This window comes from Idiotropiscis lumnitzeri, chromosome 21 (genome assembly GCF_059441095.1).
Source record: "Idiotropiscis lumnitzeri isolate Australia: NSW breed Sydney's pygmy pipehorse chromosome 21, RoL_Ilum_1.0, whole genome shotgun sequence".
Classification (NCBI taxonomy): Eukaryota; Metazoa; Chordata; class Actinopteri; order Syngnathiformes; family Syngnathidae; genus Idiotropiscis; species Idiotropiscis lumnitzeri.
In genome coordinates this window covers 4,719,738-4,742,285 of record NC_142411.1, presented here as the reverse complement: position 1 = coordinate 4,742,285, position 22,548 = coordinate 4,719,738, and the positions used below count along the sequence as shown (strand labels likewise).

The following is a 22,548-nucleotide window of genomic DNA, read 5'->3' as shown; positions in this document are numbered from 1 at the left end:
AGCTCATTTAGCAACATAAAAATACTCAAGGATGTATTCACTCTCAACCGCGGCAACGATGACATTTACCGGAGCTTAGTTGGATGGGACAAAAGTTGCAAGAGCGACTCTTTGGGACCTTCTCTGCCTCTTAATTCCGCTACATTTCTCAGTGCTGCTTTGCATGTTGCCTTTTGAAAAAAAAAAATTGCTTCAAAATCTACGGGCATCTTTGCAGCTCTAATACTTGAAAAACTTGATTTTCTCTGTGCAACAAGACGGACACATTCTTGAGACAGCTCGAAGAAGCGTCATGAAAATGCCACGTGCAGTGATTTATGTACAAAAACAGTGTTGGTCTCGTCCACTTTGTGTTTCCATGTGTTGTCCGGAATTCTGCTCCCTCGGTTGCATGCTGCTGCGGCATGACCACCTTGACTTGACGGTTGCGCTTGCGACGTCCTCATCCAGCGGGAAGGCCTCGCCCCCTCCCCCTCCCTCCTCCTTTCTTTTGTCCCCCGTCTCGTCACGGCATGCCTCTCCGGGGGTCGCGCTCCCGGAGCTCTTGCATGGCATCGTGTGTGAGCTTTGGACGTGTGTTTTTGTAAAGAGGGATGTTCTCTTTTTTCCAGCAAAGATGTCACGGAAATTAAGCTTGCCTACTGAGCTAAAGCCAGACTTGGGTAAGCCTTGACTCCGTGTCTCCAAAGCAACTTGTGTGACATGCAATGTAGTCCGGCCTCCAAATTGAGGCGGGTGACGATATGTACAGTTTGTGGGCGCTCCCACTTATTTGACCGAGGTGGGGGTTGGTCCGCTTACTGCCGAGATCAGTGGCGCTAAGCTTAAATCCGCAGCCTCTAGAACGCTCTTCTTCTGCTTTTTTTTTCTGCCATCGTTCTACATGTTGTCTTTTAATAGCGTCTAGAAATAGATATTTTTTCATTTTCGGGATGTTATGGCCTCCTCGTTTTGTGCCAGAGCTGTACTGAGCTGAATTTGCCATCGCGGTGGAGCTGGGCAGTCTGTCCTGGAGGGGCGGAACGCTCCAGCCGGACGCCCATATTCGGGCAGGGGGCGGGGACGAATTTTAAAAAAGGGTTCGATTAACAAAAGCCGGAGGTTGATTTTAGTCCGGCCCACGAATCGGTCCTCGTGGCCAAATTGCTTCAGAACTTGCGTGCCTGTATTTCCTTATTCTGACATCACATGACCCCCGACATGACCCCCGCCTCCCACCTGCTACCGGGGCATACCATTACAAGCGGGGGGGGGGGGGCGATTGGGGCAATACTATAATCCCTATAAGAACAATTGTGCGTACTTTCTTGCATTGGGAACATTCATGGAGAAGAAGAATGAGTCGAATAAGAAGTAGACGAATAACACCATAAGGTGTTGAATAGTAAATTAACAGGCGAAAGAATGTTAAAATGAACCTCTACCGTTAGCATCTCTCCCACAGCTGCGTCATGCACAAACATTTTTTTTTAAAATTTTCAAGGGCCGACAATTTTTCTGAATAAGGCCGAAGGGTACCAAGGTCGCGGCTGGACGGCAGGTGAAGGGTCACGTGCCCAACTCTGCCGGGAGTTTCGCGTAGGTCAACATTCACTCCGTTTTGCCCGATTCATTGATCCTCACTTTCCGGACAGTTCCCTTTTTTGCTACTGCTGTGCTGTGAACATGGTCTTCACAACTTTCAGATTAAAGGTGAAAGGTCAACCAGGAAGTGTCCATTTGCTATCATTAAACTTGCAAAGGAAGTAGAAACCTGCCAAAATAGGAAAGGTCCACTCAAATGTGAAAAAAAAAAGAAAAATTCAAATCAAGTGTCCAAATTTTTAACATTTTTTCAAGTCTTCTATCCGTGTATGCAGTGCGGGTTCTTTACCTCCCTCTGTTGTTTCCTCTCACTGTCCTCTTGTCCGTATGCCCGCCGCGGGGTGCCAACCCACTAGACCACCGGGACAATTCCTTCAGCCGCTCGCGTTCCTCCAGCGTCACCAGCATCGATAAGGAGGCCAAAGAAGCCGTCCTGTCCTTCCACTTCTGCGAGAGTTACGCCCGCAAAGGCGACGGCGTCTCGTCGCCGTGCATGTTCGTGGGCACCTCGCTGGGCACTGTGCTGCCTCTGGCCCTCACGCTGCCACCGCCTGGAGAACAGAGGCAACTGCAGCCTGTTCACCTTTCGCCGACAGGTGATTGTCTCCGGAGAGGGATTTACTGACTGCCGTCTTTATTTTTTAGAACCCCCTAACCGGTCATTGCTGTCCTTTCCCGGTATCGGTCAGGCATGTTGATCCGACTGAAGGGGAGCATCCTGCGGTTGGCTTTCCTGGACTCGTCCGGTTCCGTCTTGCCCCCTGCGTACGACCCTTGGTTCGAACCCAATGTCTGTGCGGACGGCGAAGAACGGGAGAAGGTCCGCAAGCGTCGGCCCGTGTCGGTTTCGCCGTCCGGCTCGCAGGATCTTAACGAGAGCCACTACGCCGTGATGTGCTCAGAGAAGCAGGCCAAGGTTCTGTCGCTGCCCAGTCAGACGTGCATCTACAAGCACAGTATCACGGAGGCCTCCTTCGTTTTACGCGCCGACGTGGTCCAGATGAGCCAAGGCGTGTGTCTGGCTTGCTTCTGCGCTAACGGTCACATCATGACCCTCAGGTGAGGCGCGTCTGAGGTGGCGCACGACGGACGATGGGACTTTGAACGTGTTCTCGTTCCTTTATGTAGTCTACCGGGACTGAGACCCCTCATGGATGTCAACTACCTGCCGCTAACTGACATGAGGATAGCCAGAACCTTCTGCTTCACAAACTTGGGTCAAGCCATGTATCTCTGCTCGCCCACTGAAGTCCAGAGGATCACTTACAGCCAGGACACCTGCGAGAACCTACAGGTCAGTGGACCGAAAATTAGCAAAACATGCTAATACGCGCAGGGGCTAGCTTCACGCTTGACCGCGATCTACCGTTTGTTTGAAAATGACAATCATATGCCGATAAGAGTGAGAAGCTAACGCTACACAACTCCATTCACAGAAAAGACAAATGGGAATCATTTGTTGAGAATTTTATTTGGCTAACGCAATAAGCTAACATAGCAGTCCGCACTGAACCGGAACAAACTGCCGTAATGTGAACAGCTTGTAATTGTTTCAGGAAATGCTTGGTGAATTGTTTATGCCAGTGGAGACACCCGAAGCCCCGAACAGAGGTTTCTTTAAGGGTCTATTTGGGGGTGGAGCACAGTCACTGGACAGAGAAGAGCTTTGTACGTCACTCTAGCGCTATTTTTTTTTTCTTTTAAGATGAGTACATGCTAACGCTAATTCTCCCACAACTTAGTCGGTGAAGAAGTGGCCGGACGAGCATCCCGGAGTCTGGCCCAGCACATCCCGGGCCCGGGCGGCATCGAGGGCATGAAGGGGGCGGCGTCCGGCGTGGTGGGCGACCTGGCCCGCGCCCGGATAGCGTTGGACGAGCGAGGGCAGAAACTCGGCGAGCTGGAGGAGAGGACGGCCGCCATGATGGCCAGCGCCGATTCTTTTTCCAAGCACGCCCACGAGGTAACAAATATTGTATAGCTAGCGTGCTAACAAATAGATTGCTAACATAGAGTAGAAACCACTAGGAAATAAATCTGAATTCACTTTACAGCAGGCGTAGGCAAACTACGGCCCGGGGGCCACATGCGGTCTGTTAAACGTTTGAATCCGGCCCGCCGAACTTGAAAAAAATTAAATGAATAAAGCTTGTGAATGTTTTATTTTCTAAATACTGTGCTTTTGCAAAGACGCATATATTGTTTACATTTTTTTTTTAATTTGAATTTTTTTTTTTTTTTTCTCCGATGAGGTGAGGTTACCAAAACAATGCATCCATCTGCTCCTGGTCCGGCCCCTCTGTCAAATTTTCGAACCCAATGTTTGCCCACCCCTGCTGCACTGGGTTACTTTCATGTCGCCTCTGCCTTTTCACATTGTCAGTTACAGTATGTCACCACTAGAGGTCAGTGTTGAATCACTTTTTTCTTTTATTTTTCTTTGTCCAGATGATGCTGAAGTGCAAAGACAAAAAATGGTACCAGTTCTGATGGGCGTTGGCAACGGTCGCCTCAGTCATGATGGCGACCTGCTGCTCTTTTTCGTTCAGCCATCCTCCCCAAGCCTTTCTTCGTTCACTCAGACACTTGGGATTTTCTTCCCTTAGCACAAAAATGTCCCATAACTCTTCTGACCTCACTCTGTTGTTGAGGGGGGAGACACAGGGAGCAAGTACATTATTTTTGTGTGTGCGCGCGCGTGTGTGTGTGTCCCCCATGTTCTTCTCCTTCTTTGATTTACAATTTTCATTCTCATTTTTGCCAAATCGTCCTCAGACTGATGTCAGTATTTAAACTGGACTAATAGCTAACATTGTTCAAATGTACAAAAAAAAAAAAGGAAAACGGAAATATGTCATGATATTATACATACAAATCTAAATGTTGCAACGCTGTACTTCACTTCAGAAACAAAAAGGAGAGGGACACAGGAAGTGACACCGCAGTGATGCCTCCTCTATGCAGAAAGATTTTTATTTTATTTCAATTTCATTTGCGTCATGGCTCCACTTCCAGACTCTTGCATCCTTGCCAACAATGTGTATGAATTCATCCCTTTCTATTCTCTCCCCCCGGTGTATTTATGACCGATTGTTTGGTTTCATGGCTCTGTCAATATTACTGGAAAAGCTCTTATTTTTCTATGGTTGTTAAAGTAAGTGATATTTTTGTTAAGGACTTAAGTTTTATTTTTTTTTTTGCGTGTATGGCTTTCGTCTCACGTTTGCGTTCTCCTTATGAAAAGGGCTGGAATCTTCTTGGAGGGCGAGGATAAACAAGGCATACTGTAGTATAATCTATTGAAGCTCATCTGTTCGGGCCTCGTTCATCTCTAGTGTACAAATGCTGCTCGGGTCATTGATAATACACACACACACACACACTCACACCTGCGTCTTTTTTTTATTTATTTTTATGTGTACTCCTTTTTTTGTTGTAAATTCCCGTCATGGTTTGGTGTCAGGAAAGATTGAGATTTTTTTTCCCCCCTCCTTCATTTGTTGCTGTCAGGATGGTTTAATGATGTGTGACAATCTGGAAAGTAGTAAAACCATTGCATTCTAGAAATACTTAGATTGCGCAAAAAGGTCATTTATTTTTTTTCTGATGCCAAAGATTTGATTTAAAATTAAATTATCATTAATCTCGACATTTTTCTCAAAGAAGAAATGCTGACTTTAATGTTATCCAAAAAAGTATATTTTCTTTCATCTTTCATCTAAATATGAGAGGAATGTTGTCATGTCATGAGAAAAACATGAAAAAAGACGCGTATTGCGAAAGTTAAAAAAAAATAAATTGGAATGAAGTCAAAAGTTAAAAAATATATATTTTCCCACCAATACACCTCTGTAATTTTCTAATTTAAGTCCCAAAATAAGACAAGTTGACATAAAAATATTAATTAGTCATTTTTTTCCCTTTTTCTTTGGTATTATGCAGCAATGTTTTTCAGATCTGTTTATAACCATCGAAATGCATTTCTTTAACGCATTTTTTTGTTTTATTTTTTTTTTTTTTACATCAAATTGCTGCATCTCCCCTTTTGAAAACTGCTGTTTTCTAATCAATCACATCGGAAGAGAGTCGCGAAGCTCTACATTATGAAATATGACTGACGACGGCAAAAACCGGAAGCGCTACAACTCAACATAACGTCGACGGTTTTTATCGTCTGTTCGCCCCCTTCTGTCCGGTTGTACTTCCAAAGCGTGTTTTTACGTTCATTATTGCGTATTGTTAATCAATGTCAAAGTCTTTGTCTGCCGTTTTGTGTCCTGTTGAGTCTGTTTCGTACCAACGAAAGCCAGCGACATGTTCAGTGAACCCCACAATTCATGAGGGATACGGACCAAACTACCGATACTCGTCATGGATGTATCAAATGTATTTGTGGTTTCGGTACTTTGTAGCTTTGTGTCCTCAAGAATTGATACTTAAACTGGTATCGGCCAGGACAAAAAAAATGGTATGGAATTAACTCTGGCTAGCAAACTAGCCGCGTGAGGTGCACTCAAGGACCGCCAGTAAAATCGGACATGTAAAAACGCAGACAAAAAAGACTTCATAATCCACCAGATGGCGCCAAAGTATTACAAAAATAAATCTGCGAATGCCAAACAGTATGTGGGGGTTCACTCTATATTAGAAAAGGATAAATCCTCCCCTTTGGTTCTTCCAGTGACTGTTAGCCACATAGTAAAATGTCATTAACCTTTTGTTCTTCTTCCAAGGGAAAATGTTTGTCACACTTTTTTTTTTTCCAGTATGCAGTATTCCCCTTCACCAAATACGTTCACAAAAGCGAGAAAGAAAGAGGATATTTCCTCACTACCATCGTCGTCCTGCAGTCAACAGTTGTGAGTGGGTTGCAGTATTTTTCTCATGGTAGCCGACTTTTTCTTGTACAGTTTTATGCAACTTTCACATGGATGTTTATGGACTTGACCTGCTGCCACACACATGAGAGTTTAGGACATTCTGTAGATAGAGATTAACCGTGCAATGGGAAAAAATAAAAGTGGAAAATGTACCAAGACTTGCTGTTGACTTTTGGACACTAGATGGCAGCAGACACAAAAGAAATGCCTTGAAGAAAAAGGTCAGGTGGCGCACATTTGTAAAAATCTACAAAATATCCTATACGAAAAGAAATAGGTAAAATGTATTTAACCCATTTTGTTTAGTTCCTGCTCCTTAGATAAAATGCATACATGTACGTACCTTCTGACTATGGTAAAGGCAGAGTACTGATCAATTTGTTTACTTCTGTAAAAGTCCATTAGTGCAGTTTCTGAAATTCAATTAAGTACAAAAGTAACAATTCAATACACATCTAATGATTCTGATGACTCCCATTTCATTCACCAAGCTGGATGCATTTTTTAACGCCTGACCTTGTGAGCCCGGGCGGAATAAAACAACCACAAGATACAAACAGGTGCAGGGAGAGGACGCTAAGGCCATGCCGAGACCCATCCGCCGCTGGCGCGTGACATTCTGTTGCCGTGGCAACGGCAACCGCGAATGATCAGCACTGTGAACGCGTGGCGGGGGATGCTGCCGCCTACACGCACAGGAAGGTACTGAATGAGGGTCATGAAAGGAATATGTTGTCATACATATATATATATATATATATATATATGTGTCAGTGGCGGGCAATCAAGCCTTCAAGGCCTTTCTGTGTTGGCTTCAACACGATCAGAAGGACTGACCTACATTCACATCTTACATGAAATCGTATTCATTGATAGCAAACAGTCTGATCTATTTGGGTTCTATCTTTTTTTTTGTCCAATCAGATTTGAGCTTCTTCGTGTTGTCAACATCATCAGCCCAGGATGTTCAATTACGTGCAGGTGTCGGAGGTGGACGATTCAAAAGCGTTCTCAAGGTGGAATTTTGAAACTGAGGATGGGAAAAAACATGAATATGAGTCGTTTTTAGTCGTGCGTGTTTCCAGTATACGAATCTGTAACTTGGGAAAGCATTTGTTCGGTAAGAGTGTAGCAACTAGCTAGCTCTGACTAGCCAACACAGGTGTGTTTTGTCGAAGCGTCTCGTCACGTGAGTACCTTGTATTCTAATTATATTTTTCCACGAATAGTCTTTTGTCATTTTGCAATTTTGCTTTAACTCGCAAAATATGACAAGTTGACACGAAAGCGTGAATTTTAATTGATAATGGTTTGCATATTTGTTCCTCCTGTTTTTTCCTGGAAAATTTATATTGAGTATTTATTAGCATTTAAAAAAAAATCTGTCCTTTTCCTCCCTTATGCATTTCGTCAACCGTCAATTATACAAATATGTTGGCTATTCTTGTCCCTGTTCCCCGCGAATAACGAGGGTTGCCTATTTTTTTTTTTTTCTACAGCTGGGAGTCAGCTGGGATAACCTCCAGCTTACCCGTGAGAACTAATAAAGACAAGCGCTATAGAAAATGAATGGACAGATGGATGGTGTCGCTGATTATAATCAGCCACGAGTTTTTTGGCTTTCTTGCTGGCGGCTATGTTTGCGCAGCATCTTTTCTACGAAACCTGATCCGCATAGCCGAGACCACATGAAGCTCTGTTTGTGGAGAGCCCCTTAGATTAACTTTAACACATTGATGAAAAAGCACAGCGGCCTTTTGACTTAATATAGAGCTGATGGGCGTGGGGTGCGGCAGAGGAAGCTTAAGGCCGGTATACGCGCGCGGTTGACCTCGGTGGCTTGCCGGCGTGTCCGATACTTAAGACGCTTGTCTGCCTCCTGACATACGCTGTCGCTCATGCACAAAGGGGCCACCCTTGCCTGTAAGTAAATTTAGTTGTGGGTGAAACAGCCACCAAATTGCAAGCGGGTGTTTGCAGTCCGCTACTCTGCATGGCAAAAGTGATGCGACCACACCCACAGCGGCGCAGTCCGACTCTCTCACAGATCTACACGCTTGTGTACAGCTCTGACGTTTCCAACGTCGGGTTTTACAGTCACATGTGCCAGTCATTAAAAAAAAAAAATTCTGATAACCAAGGTTGAGCATTTAATAACTGCTCACCTGTACAAATATTAATCAGACAGTTTAATTAATTTCCTTTGGCAAAGCAAAGATGCTGCTGAGCAAGGCCTTCAGAGATCCTCAAGGTCCCTTTTAGGATTTTTCTCTTTTTTTTTTTGGGGCAGCTGTTTCCAAGGCAACTGTGTGATTTAGAAAGGATATTTGAACGTCAAGAGGGAAAAAAAAAAAAACAGAGCCGCAGGGCTACGTTCTAGCCTGTGAGTTTACTTTAAATGTGGGTCAGTCGTAAGCTTCTATTAAGTCTTTCCCCTGGTGCGCCGTATTAATTTGCATTTCTGCTCGACTCGCGTCTCTCGCGCGTCCATTAGGAGCGCGTCGCGCGCTCGCCAGACTGTAGATGTGAATTGCAAGTATGAAGAATGTGCGCTGCGATTCAATTGAGAGTAAATGAAGTTCGCTTTCAGCGGCGCTCGGCTAAACGAGGCACTTAAATGCGCGATGCCGACAGCGCATTTCTAGAATAAATGGATGAAAAATAGAGGATCAGCCGAGTGAGGTGTAAATGATTTTTTTTTTTGCCCCACCTCAACTATCATGAATTTAAAACAGCCTTCAAATCCGCTTGCTCAATGCTAACGCATGAAATTATATAACTCTCGAACCCTCAGATATTTGATCACAAGTGGGGTAATGCATAATATAACAATACTCGCCGGCATATATTCTTTATCCTCTGAAACGAACCTGGAGAAGCAGTATTGACAATGCAAATATTTTCTTTGGATTTTCAGGGGTCGGAGGCCCGGTCGACTGTGGCGGATGTGTGCTTTGGGCTGGCAAACTCTAACCTCCAAGCGTGACCGTCAGGTGGGTGAGTTCAGTCCCTCTGCCGAACGCAGCCTTTGTCGCCTGTAGTCGTTTCCGCATGGAGCCTGTTTACGCACAGATAACACAAACCCCCAAAGCCCCGACACGTCTGGTAATGAATACGTGTCTCTTGCTCTAAACGGGGTCTCCAGAGGCACTGTTGTGATGAACGAGCGCTTTGCGTCTGCGTTTTTTTAGAGCCTCGCGCCGCCGCTAAAATTCCTCCCTAGTGATTATTGAGCAGGGAAGAGCGAGGATGATGACCTCAGCACTAACCCAGGCAGAAAAAAAAAAAACAACAGGGGCAGACCACACGGAGCTGGATGCTACGCAGCTATTCACGGATTCAGGGATTTCATTTCAGGCGCGCTAATCTTCTTTTTACAGGAGTTGTGCATCTGGCTTTCAGCTTCTGAATGGCAGGCAGTAAACAAAAGATATAGCTAATTAACTTGATTCACGTGGTCGTTTGCATATTAATGCACTTCAAGGTTAAAAAAAATCAAATGGGGGGGGAGAGAATCAGTCAGTCTGCATTCTTGTTCAAGCGCACAAAACCAAAAAGTTTTATCTGCCAAGCCACCACGGAGGAATACAAAAGTTCTGTTTTTAGGCTCTGTTCACATTTATTCTGTACATTAGTCTGAATTGCCACTACGCACGGGGTCAGCACATTTTACCTTGAAGACAAAAAATAAATTTTTTATGAAGTAAAAATGTGAAATGAGAATCAATGCAATCGATAGGGCCAAGCTGGGTGTCACGTGGTTACATCCACTGCTGATAATATGAGAAAAACATATAAAAAAAAAAAAAAAAACGGAAAACTCATTTAGTGCCATTGACGGCTAAAGACGTCAAAGATCTATTTTATTTTTTTTAAGTCACATAGCGCAGCAAACCTGTTTGACCCGTTTAGTGCACACCTGCGGATGATAATGTTCAGCTGTTCACACTTGACCAAACTAACCACCTGAGCAACCAAATCGAACCTGACAAGCGTGAACGAGGCCTCGCATGTAAAGTCCAGGCAAATTCAGCCGTGTTGCAAAATGGTGGCGCTTCGATCGTATGTCATCATACTGCATTACTAAAAAGCATTTCCTCACTGTGCTCTTCTGATCCACACAGCCGGGAAAGAACATAATGGACCTGTGAGTGGTTTAACCCAGACTGTTCCGGGTCACGAGCACAGTCCTCGTCAGCCATCCGACGGCGGTTTTAGCACGTCCTCGCTGCTCGTAATGATGCCTTTTTTCATGGGTGCTCCACTAAAAAAGTGCGGCGACACCTCAGGTAAGCCTAGAATTAATGTCTTTCATCCTCCCAAAATCGGGTTTCGGCTGTTATAGTAGCTCTCAGAAGTTTGGCTAATGGACTGCTAGCCACTGATTTAAAAAAAAAAAAAATAAATAAATTAATTAATTAATTAAAAATAAAAAATTAAAATTAAAATGTTTCATTGCTGAGTCCACGAAAGGACATTTCCAACATTTTTTTGGAAACAGAGGAGCGAGGTTGTTTGCACGTTAAGAAATGAGATGAGACCCCCTGAACCTGACAACTAGGCTTTCACAAATTTTCAAACGTTACTCAAGTAAATCTAGCGCATCACAACCCATTTCGACGCGCCAAACAAAGCAAAAAATAAAATAAAAATAATAAAAAAATCGAGCGAGCGACTGCCGACTTGAAACTTAAATGTAAATCTATATCATTTCATTGATGACGCTCCGTCGGGCTTGACGGGTCTATTAAATCCCCTCGTGATATTTGTGAAAGGAAAGTGGGACATGAAAGAGGTTGGAAAATTTGTGATGTGCAGTTGATGGGCTGACAGCTGTTGACACATTTTTTTTTTTTCCAAGAAAAGTCTTTTACGGATATAAAGCTGCATACTAAGCACACGCAAATAAGAAAGGCAGCAGATTTTTGTGCATTCAAAGATTCAGAGTGTGTTCGACTTCTCTCTGGGGAGAAGCGCACAGATGAAGCGATCGCACAAATGTATATATATATATTTTTTTGTCATCTTTCAACATCCCAGAAGATTGTTAGCTTATTCGCTTGCACACATGAAAGATGCTAGCAACACAAAAACCTGACGGCCGTTCCAATCATACGTATTTAAAAAAAAAAAAAAAATGTATCTTTGATTGGCGTCTAATGGCTTCTCTGTTTAATTTCTTCCTAATTTGCACCTCACGCGCTTATTATTATGCAAAACCATCAGCCGGCCATCTAACGCGAGCCGCCACTTGGCTCTCATTGCATATTCGTTCCTCCCCCAGCAAATATGTCATCGGCGGCCTTTTTAATTGAAGCGGCGCACTTAAGCTGTCGCTGTTCCACTCGTGGGTCGGATGCGTGTCTGCGGTCATGCTGCTGACTCAAAAAAAAAAATAAAATAAAATAAAAATCTCTGCATTCCTTGAACTCATTCACTACCATTGACGGATAAAGACGACAAAAAAAGTCCATTCTACCTGACATGGCTGTGAATGAGTTAATAAGCGTCTGTCTTCCCCCAATGAATCCACATATTTATTTATTCCATGCCATGTTTCCTCATCATTTACATTTTCAGCCCATCCTTACCTTCAGGGAAGTGCCATCTGCCTTGTTTTCCTCCCTCTATCTTTTAGTCTCGTCACGTCGCCGGTCGGTGTGTGTATGTCAACATTGCAGTGGTGCGTTGTTAGCTCCCCCCCCCCCCCCGCGTCGTCAGCGGAATGACATGTTTGTCGGACTCGCCGCAGATTTCGGTGGATGACGAGCGAGCGAGGGTGTTAATCGTGAGCATCTTCTGACCGGGGTCAGCGTGCCAGTGGCTGCCTTGAGCCAAGGATGCTGTCAGCTGCTTTCAATGTCCTCGTTGATAACGCCGCGTGGTGTAATAGAGTCATCCATGCTGGATTTAGTTCACAAATGTTTCCGGTTATTGTTCACATTACAAATCCGAGCGGATTTCATCCAAAACTGGAACGGCCTTTATGTGTTTGCTGACCTTTATTGAGCCGAGCGACATCGTTTAGATTCGCTAAATCTCACGGCATGCCAACCAAACAGAAACGTCACACCTCAATCTATACCGAGGGTCTTCAATCCTGTTCCCGGAGGGCCGCTGTCCTGTCCTGTTTTTCATCTGCAACACACCTGATTCAAATGATCGGATAATCAGCGAGGATGATGGATAACGATCCTGATCATTTCAATATGGTGGTTTTGCGGCAGGGAGAGATGGAAAAGAGACAGGACGGAATAGGATTGGAGCCCCCTGCTATGTACTGGAACAATAATTTGTCTTATCGTGGCACAAGATTTTACTGAGTACCATCCCATCCCTAATGAACATTTCTGGACAAATTACCATATTTTTCGGACCTTTCGGCGCTCTATGGTATTCGGCGCGATATCACTATTTTTATACAAGTTCAGTCACAAGCTGCGCTGGATTATGAAGTGTATTCTCTTTGTGAAGCATTGTGTTTCAATTTTTTTCCAATTATACTGCATGGTTATTTGATAGGCGAGGTTCAGACCGGGTCCAGAATGACAGCCCCCCACCCCGTTCCTCCCTTCCCACATCCTCAAAGCTCTTCTCTAAATTCCGTCTCTACGAGTTGGACTTCCAATCCGCCCGTGTGGTTCAAGTGCTTAATTAATCCATCAATCAGAGGCTTTAAGGATGCAAACTCCATTTCCCACTTTGCTCCTCCGGGTTCCACCTGGATTCACCTCGCTGCCCTTTTTTTCGTGTCTTTGTCGCACCTTCTGATGTCTTCATTCCGCCGAGACGTTGAATCAATTAGCGAAGGGCCGAATGAGTTCCAACAAATGATTTGCCGTTGGACTTTGTGAGCAAATCGTTAAACGTGCAAGCGCCTCGGCAAGAAAGTAATCGGAGTTATTGTTTTAAATATCTTGACCTCCACTAAGTGCGGATTTTGACTGACTAGGTCAGGTGTGGGCAAACTATGGCCCGCGGGCCGCATGCGGCCCGTTAAACGTATTCATTCGGCCCGCCCAACTGGAAAAAAAACAAAAAAAACCTTGTTATTCTTTTATTTTCTCAATATCGTGGTTTCTTTTTTTTGGACTAGATTGTTTTTTTTTTCACCAAAATTTGTAGCGCGTAGCCAATTTTAACGAATCAAATGTCGCTAAACTATTTACATTTAAGTTTCAACCTGAGACACTTTATGTATTCCGAAAAGGCGTGTTTTTTCCATTGACAGCACGTCGGCTATCTGTCTTAACATCTGCGGTTGGCATCCGAATGAGCATCTCGCCGGTAAAAGATTACCAAAAAAAAAAATGCTTGTGCGCTCTAATCTTAAACGTGTTTAAGGTTGACGGCGTTGGCAGCGCTATCAATGAAGCGATCAGTGATTGCGTTTATTTACGGTTCAGGCCCATATTTTATCATCCGCCTCGTGACAGCTGCTTAATCTCACACCGTTATCACATTTAAGATCACCCCCGGGAGGCTCGTGGACCAGCGTCAACAAGTCTTTGGGGATTTTGGGTGGCTTTGCGTAAGGTTCAGCTACAAGATGTGGTCTTCGCAGTCGCGTATGATCAATATGAAGGTGAACCGTTCTGATGTGGCGATTTTTGCTAAGCTCTGGTTTATAAAAAAATATATGAATAATAATAATAAATAAATAATGCTCCTGTTTACTCTCACCAGCTCCGATTTGCAACCCTGATGAGCGCCTGCGCCACGACGCTAATGCTAATCGCTACAATTAGGCGACGAGGGGCCTCTTAATTTATGCCATCACCGAACCTCATTTGGAAACTTCGCCCGATGACGGCGATCATCAATAAAAGACGAGGTAGCCGGAAAACCTGAGAACGCATCATCATGATGATCCCTCCTGCTCAAATCCCCCCCGCCCCCGGCCCGATTTGCATGATCTATTAAGGAACGTTGTCACTCACGATTTGTGTCTTGAGTGACACACCCACCCTCGCTCTGACTTCCTTCGAGCGATTTGTGATGTTTTTCTAATCACTCTGAAAAATGTGCAAAGTCGTCTGCATCCGAGTGCGTCGCCGATGTCGCTAGCACCGACATACATCACTCCAATTGGCGCAAATTAATTTAATATAAGCGTCTATGCGGGTGTTGCCTTTTTTTTCGCAAATCAATACGGGGACGGGATGCTGGAAGTCAAAAATTGTTTAATTTTTTTTGTTTTATCATTTTTTATCACCGTGAAATCCGATACTGCTATAATTATTCTTATTGCTACGCATGGGCTGAAAAAATATTGAAAATTTTTTAATAATAAGCGAATTCATTTTTTTGGCTTCTCGAGTCGTCAATGGCAGTGAATGAGTTAAAAAAAAAAATTGCGGGAAGTTTTTGTACAGTTCATAGCGCTTTTACGATGGCGTCATTTTGAGCCTGCAACAAAGCGGTGAATTTAACACTACTTCCTATCGCGGCTGAAAAAAAAAAATAAAAAAATGGAATTTGAAAGTCGGAATCATTGATTGTTGGTCAAAGAACGAGCGAGGTCACTGTGACCTCACATGCGCATCTGCCATAAATCAAGATCTCATTTGTTGATTAGCACACACTCGTCTGATGTCATCACATGGCGAAATGGTTGCAAAATGAAAGATGGAAAATTCCATTTGAGGTCCTGCGTGTGTGCTGCGGGAATAGTTTACGCATTAGCTACGTGAATTTGCGAGACGGGCGGGGATTACAGGTAGGCCGACGCCCCTTTCTGATTTTTTTTTTTTCCCCCTCTCACTGGACCAATGGGGTCTCTCCTCATTCCTTAAAATGATGTTTTTATCAGTGGCGTGTCACTGCGATTAAAGGGCAACGGGGGGGGGGACATTGGGGGGGGGATTAAAAAAAACCACCAAAAAAAACCAATCTGTATTGCCCATCAGGGGACATAGATCATCTCCACTCGCGAGCAGAGAGATCGTTTCGCTCAGAAATATCCTTCCTCTCCTTCGCCGCTGTTCTCTTTCTTTCGTTCAAATGTCCTTTCGTCGAAGCAGCTGGACAGGAGGTTTTGATTTCAGCTTCTCATTTAGGACCGTGAAATCTTTGCTCACCATGGGGACCCCGTGGCAACATTTTGGAGTTGACCCCGATTTTATTGGATCAGTTCGGTCGTTTCGAACATAGGTGTCAAACTCAAGGCCCGGGGGCCAGATTTGGCCCGCGACCTCATTTTATGCTACCCAGGCCTGAAATGATTCTTTACGCCGACAGCACACGAGTAAAACAACTTTTCTCATCAATCAATAATTTTTTGGGGGAGTGACCAGTGCCACCAACGTCAACCAAACGGATAATTTTGAGATTTTTCTCCGGACGCGTACTAATCCCGTTTAATTAGTCAAAATGTCAATCGTCTTGATTTTTCGGCCTCGGTATTAATTTGTTAGTGGCGCCCGGGTGGGTAGAACGACTATCTTGTGTCTTCTCTTAATCTTGACGGATCTCTTAAAACAGAAGCACCAACGGGCGTATTAATCATGGCTAATTGAAGACCCCGCTGGGAGTAAATGAGCCTTAATCTGACAGCTCAGCGCGTACCATTAGCACCGGAGGGTGCGAGGATGCCACCGGTAGGTTTGGGCTTTTACGGAAGCACGATTGGTTCTTCGCAAATTCACTCGCAATCCCGAGTGGACGTTTACATCACGCTGATCCCCCTTTTTTTTTTTTAAATACGTGTTGCTAAATGCTTTTAGGATTGCTTTTGCGCCAACACGATTCATAAATATGAAACGCTCGGAAAAGCTCTTTGGGGTATTTCATCCGATTAGTTCCGAATAGTTGATTGGATGTCGTGTAATTTCGACTCCCCGGAGAAATGTTGCCGTTTTCTGAGATAAGACGTGAAAACTCTGAATTCCAAGAGTATTATCTGCCTTTTTTTTTGTATGCATTGTTAGACGCGTGTAACCCCGGCTGACTTTCATCCCATTTGACAGATAAGCTCGGAATCTATATTTCGACGAGTTCTGCGCCTGCTAAAGAAAGTGAAAAATAGAAGGGAAAGGAAGGCAAGCGTGGACACAAACATAAAGATTGTATGCATTTCAATTTTTTTTTTTTTTTACTTTTGAAGGGAAGATAAGCCGGTGAAGTGTGCAAATAAAAAAATGGAATTATGCTCGCGTTTCAGTCAAAGTGACAGAAATTGAAACAGTTTTCACACGGCGCGCCGCAAAGTACGACCGATCAATCGGAAGCTTTCACACATTTTTATCACACCTTCAGCACATGAAATTTGCGTGACGGCAGGGGGAAAAAAATGTCACTTTTTCATTTTTATATTTTCTTTTTGATTACAAGAAACCACCGTTTGTAGAAACACAGTTCGCCGTTCTTGCGAATCTGGGAAACTGCAGATGACATTTTCTAGTCTGGCAATACTAAAAGGATCTTTTCTGCTGATAAGCTTTCAGCTCTTTTTTTCTTTTTTTTTTTGAATGACCAGGCAAGACAATAAGTGAAATCCAACTAGATAAGACAATTGGTTAGTTTACGTTGGGATAAATCGCTTGCTTAAGTCATTTCTTCTTTTTCGAAAACTCAATCTAAAATTGGAAAAAAAACAAAACATTAAAAACGCTTGCAAAATATTTTTTTTTTGCTCTTGCACATAGCAAATACTCCATTTATATTTAAAAAAACTAAAACTAATACTAAAACTTTTTTTTTTTTTTAAATAAGCATTTAAAAAAATACACTTTTTCACAATTTCACACAACTTTTGTTAAAGAACACCCAAAAAATTATATAATATAAAAAAATCCCAAAATATATATATATATATATATATATATATATATATATATATATATATATATATATATATATATATATATAAAATATTAAATTTATTATAAATGAAAAAACAAATATGTATATATCTTGCATTGTTACTGCCTTATGCTGTTCATAAAATGAATCCCGAGGGTAGCGTCAGTACACAATCTTCCTATCCCCTGCCCGCCACACGTACAAACGCAGCCAAAACAACGTTCAGCTTTGCCTGACACGTCATATTGCCAAAGCAAAGCGTTTCCCCTCAGCGAATGTGTATTGTCGCAATCAACCATAATGAGCACATTGGACGACGGTGGGTGTAACTGTGCTGAAAACGAGCAGCCCACATGGCTTTCGCTAATCCCCGTTGTGATTAACGCCCTCGCCTTTGTCTTTATACCCATCGTCTCTGCTTGCGTGCGTGTGTGTGTGACGTGTGTGTTTGGATGAAGGACACATTGAACTTCAGATTTGAATATTTCATTTCTTTCATTGTATCCATTGTGTGTGTGTGTGTGTGTGTGTGTGGATGTGATAATGATGGTTTTGTGGATTTGGCCACCAGGGGGCAGCATAATGCCGACATAGAGGAAACCTCAACAGTAATATTTGTGGTTCCTCACAGTGGATAAAGAACATATGCGAGTATTATGTCGATATATGTTGCGTAACAGGTTACGACGCTGCCATGTAGATGCTAACCGTTAGCCTCCCTATGGTGTTTTCCATGATTTCTTAGCATTAAGCTAACAGACTTAAAGGCAAAGCTACGATGGTTGCTTTAAAAAAACAAAAAAACGTGGAATTCTCTTTTTCTGTTTAGTTTGACGTGCACTTCGCCATCGTAGTTGCATTTCTCAATTTTCCTCCTCTTCTCCTCCGTGACCTCAGCGGCCTTTTTGGTGTCGATTAGATGACAACATGGTGCCGGATTGGTGCCGCTTCGGCGACTGATTGGGATTGACCGGCTATCCTCCGTCCCGTCTTCTTACTGTTAATTGTCTTACTTTAATCCTCCTCAGTCGGCAGCAACCCTCAGCAAAGGCGACTCGACTGTTTAGCGTGCGCTGAGCGCCAGGAAAATCGCTGGCAAACGAGAGCTGCTGGTACATAAACAAACGCGACGCGGGGCTACTCAAACACTTTGTCGTGGCGTAAGCGCGGGAGGATGCTTGTCAACACAAAGTTAACAGCAGTCTCAGTGTATTAACGCCATTTATTTTGGCGTCGGTGGTAAGTTTTGTCGGCTGCTTGCCAGATTCAGCTCGCTTGTGTGACCGTTGCTTTCTGGCCGGGATTTTGCCAACTGGATTTTTGATTTATTTATTTTTTTGTTTTAAATGCCAAACAAACAAAACAAAAAGATACACAAGTTGTATTTTAATTAATTAATTATATATTTTTTATTATTATTAGATTTAATTAATTTTATTTTATTATTATTATTATTAAATGACAAAATTGGCGTAATCATTAAAAAAAACAAAACGATTATATATAAAATATTGTTAAAATAGCACAAATTTTACGCCTAATACCATTGTGATACTTCAAATTTTGGACATTCTATTTAAATTGTTTATTTAGATTTAGTTTAGTTCTGACAGTTTTTACGTTTTTTAAGTGTAGAGCAAGAATTTTTATTTATTAATTTTTTTATCTTATTTTTATCAAAGAAATTTATACGTTCAATTTTTGCAAAAATAATCGTGATATTTTTTTTTTCTTTATCAAGCAGCCATGGTGCTACGCAATGCTTGTATCGTAAAACACACAATTTCGGAAATCCGTCTGATTGTGCTTTTTTTTTTTTCAGGGAACTCAATGGCCACGTGTGTTTTTTTTTTTTGTTTTTTTTTTCTTTAATACGAGAAACATTCGCTGATAAAAATTGCTCATTTTTTTATGATAGTAGAGGTTAAGCGGTGGCCGTGACAAACCCCAGAAGGCGAGCGATCCGCAGATAAGACAATGATTCTTAATTACCGTGTAGCTAATCTAATTGTGATCGCAAGACCTCTCTATTTATTTATTTATTTATTTTTTTCCGCCACATTTTTGCACGATGCCATATGCTCCTCTTGGCCCTGTCAACTCCCATTCAGGAGATTCAAGCCACCCCGCGCGGCGTCCTCTTTACTGTCCATTTGTGTCAAGTCTATCCCCTCCCAGCGGCAAACTGGAACAAATGTTAAGACTAATTGATCCTGCTCGGGAAAATGGCCGTGCCTGAGATTGCAGTCTCGAAAATTACAAACACAAAAAGGACAGAAGTGGCGCTCGGAATAAAAAGAGCGGCCAAACGGGCAGGCAAGGACTGTTGAAGCATTTATTTTCGGCACAGCAGCTCATGCACGTTTAAACATCAGATGGCGTGACGGTGGATTGGATGGATTAGTCAAGACTGGAAGTTACAATGAAAGCACATTCATGCTCGCAAGATGGCAAAAACTGATTTGGTTCAGGGGCGAGCAACTGCGGTCCTTGAGGGTTTTAGATTTGTAATTTTTTTTGTCCCTTGATGCGCTGAGACTGTCGCAAAAAAAAAAAAATAGTCATTGTTCTGCTGCGGGAATTCTTTCTCCGCTTTTTAGTCAATAACAGTATTTTTGATGAAACCAACTCTTATAAATAGAAGGATGAAGAAAGTTTATTAATTTATTATTTAATTTATTAATTATTTATTTATTTTTTTATTTTATTTTAATTTTATTCATTATTTATTTATCTTTATTTATTTATCTTTGTGTAAAAATACTTTTCATTTATTTATTTATTTATTTATTTGTTAGGTCCGGCCGGTGCTTCTTTTACGAGAACACAATATTTTGTGGATTTTAAAGGATCTGGCAGATGTCTCAATTTTATTACATTTTTTTTTTGTCTTACGTCATGGTACATTACTTCTACTTTTTTTGGGGGCATTTGTTCACTTTTGAGACGCGTTACCGAATGGAAACGTCGTCCTTGTCGCCGTACTTTCCGGTTCATTTGTTGCGCTCGGCGACGATTTTAACTGTGGCGCCACTTGAAAACATTTTTTTTTTTGTTGGGCCTCTTCATGGAATATTCCATTAGGAAGTCAAAGTGTTTTTATGCCGCCGCTCTGCATGTGCTTTGCGAGGTGGTGATGAATCAAAATAAAAGTATGCTAATAAATGTTTCCTGCTGCACCCTGCATGTCTCGTCAGGCGAAGGTGGGAGCTTTTTTTTCTTGTTTTTTTTTCCCCCCTTTTGTCTGCTTGTGCGTCTGTACCCATATTTTTGTCATTTTATCCCCCCGCCCCCCCAATTATATATTCCTCTTCATCTCTATCCAAGGTCAAAGCTCTTCCATTTGAATTTATTCCGATGCCCGGCGACCAATTCGCCCATTCCTGGTGGGGTGAAATTGATTCCGGTTGCCTGTTCTGCATGGACATGCTTTAACGCGGTAAACATGATTCTCCCGTTCGTCCGTCGAAGGCGAGCACGTGCTCGCTCTGTTGAACAAAACAGCCTCATGTACCCGTGAGACATTTTCAGCTGTTTTTATTCAATAAATATCGGGTTTTGGTTATGTTTTATTTTTCATGTTTTGACTTGTTAATATTTTTTTTTATCTCGTTTTTTTTTGTTGTTGTTTTTTAAATGCTTCATTTTAGATTAGTTGTTTTTAGTTTTAGTTTTAGTTTATTTTTTTTTACATTTTCAAATGCCCGATATTAAAAAAAAATTATAATAATTCTCTTTTTTTTCCAATTTGGCCTTCTTTCTTCCATACGGAATGTATAGCAATACCGAAATAAAAAAAAAAATAAAAATTAAAGTGAACCCCGACAGCTCATACGTGCTATTAATTGACAACGATGAAAACAACGGATATTTTTGCTGCAGTTATTTTTCGCAAAACGTAAGAAGCGTTTCAGAAAATGGGTGGATGGATGTTGTTTTAATTTTATTTTTTTTTTCTTTTATTTTTTTAAAAAGGTTTTTTATTTTTTATTTTTTAAATTATAGTTGTAGTTTTTATAACATTGATGACGAGACACTCACCTTATGTAACTCTTCCCACGGCCAACCAAATTGTTTTCACGGAGCAGCTTTTTAAACTCGTCTTTTCGACACCAACATATCCAATATGCAAAAAAACAAAATGTTCATACAATTTCCTTTTCAGTCGCCAGCGTCTCGCCATTCATCTTCCGGCTTTGTTCAACAAAATGCATTCACGTGTGTGTTCAGTAGCGCAGTGCTTTGTTTTCCACCGCAAGTCGTGTAAATCACTCGGACACACAGCACGCTGTCAGGAAATGACTCCGTCCGCATTCCAAAATATACCATTCCGCTCTCAATTTCCTGCTCTATCGCAGTTTTTTTTTTTTTTTTCCCCGTCATAAAAAAAACAAAAAAAAAAACTGGCCTACAGAGCTGGGCTGGAGAGTTCATAAAAGACCACATACACGATTTCAAGTTCACATTTCAAAGTATTCATGCACGTATTCAAAATATTTCTACTTAATCCTTCTGGAGAAGCTGTCAGCCCCACTTTGGATTTTCGATACCATTTTTTTTTTTATAAACCGATACGGGGTACTGATTACCTCTCAATGTTCATTTAACACACTGACAAAACTTTGCCAACTTTTTCCTGACACGGATGCTACAGCGCCATCTACTTGCGCGGCGTCACATTTTCGTCACCTGAAGTATCGGTGGCCGGTATCGGCAGCCCTCCGCCAGTATCTGATAACCACATTGAGTGAAGCGCTTTGTGTGTTCAACTGTCGATCCGCGGTCCTGCTATCAATTTATCTCCCGGCCTTCAATTTCTCGTTCCCATCCCCGACACAAATCTGTGTATTACTCCCCGTAGTCTCCCTACTCCGCATTCTGTCTGTATAGATTGTGAATTCTCGTAATGGCGTGCGTGTATCATTGCTATGCAGAGCACAAGTAGCGGCTATGCAGTGGCGAGCCGAATAGACGGACATTTTTTAACCATTCTCTCTTCATTCTAATCGCGCTCACTCTTCAGCCTCCTTATTCCTTACAGTACCATCGCACTTCATTTGAGTCCACTTTTTCATATTTCTTGTCGCCGCTGCCCCATTTCCGACATCCCCTTTTAACACTGCGCCCGTCTGTCTTTATCAGCTCCCGTCTCTGTTACCTTCCCATCTCCATTTTCATCTTCATTATCATTCTCCACAACCTCACCTCTTTTTGTCACCTGTAAGATTGGAGCGCAGGATAACCAAGATTCCATCACGGGCCTCATGAATAGGTTATGCAG

The 22,548-nt window shown here is 42.4% G+C and overlaps 2 protein-coding genes across 7 annotated transcripts in view; both read left to right on the top strand.

Annotated features, from left to right (window-relative positions):
* Positions 1 to 6,616, top strand: part of stxbp5a (syntaxin binding protein 5a (tomosyn)) — a 52,175-nt gene extending 45,559 nt beyond the window's left edge. For 2 of the 4 annotated variants that reach the window (XM_088286166.1, XM_088286165.1), the window contains 6 exons: positions 1,899 to 2,180; positions 2,274 to 2,643; positions 2,713 to 2,878; positions 3,141 to 3,252; positions 3,327 to 3,547; positions 4,033 to 6,616. In XM_088286166.1, the coding sequence (XP_088142292.1) occupies positions 1,899 to 2,180; positions 2,274 to 2,643; positions 2,713 to 2,878; positions 3,141 to 3,252; positions 3,327 to 3,547; positions 4,033 to 4,074 (1,193 nt within the window). In that variant the 3' untranslated portion in view covers positions 4,075 to 6,616. Of the gene's footprint in view, positions 1 to 611; positions 663 to 1,898; positions 2,181 to 2,273; positions 2,644 to 2,712; positions 2,879 to 3,140; positions 3,253 to 3,326; positions 3,548 to 4,032 lie in introns of all 4 variants that reach the window. The other 2 variants (XM_088286164.1, XM_088286167.1) reach the window with 2 other exon arrangements.
* An 839-nt stretch (positions 6,617 to 7,455) lies between these two features.
* The window catches only part of sash1a (SAM and SH3 domain containing 1a), a 134,196-nt gene continuing 119,103 nt past the window's right edge, over positions 7,456 to 22,548 (top strand). For 2 of the 3 annotated variants that reach the window (XM_088286253.1, XM_088286252.1), the window contains exons 1-3: positions 7,456 to 7,653; positions 9,382 to 9,457; positions 10,589 to 10,753. The gene's annotated coding sequence lies outside the window, so the exon portion shown is untranslated. Of the gene's footprint in view, positions 7,654 to 9,381; positions 9,462 to 10,588; positions 10,754 to 22,548 lie in introns of all 3 variants that reach the window. The other variant, XM_088286251.1, reaches the window with a different exon arrangement.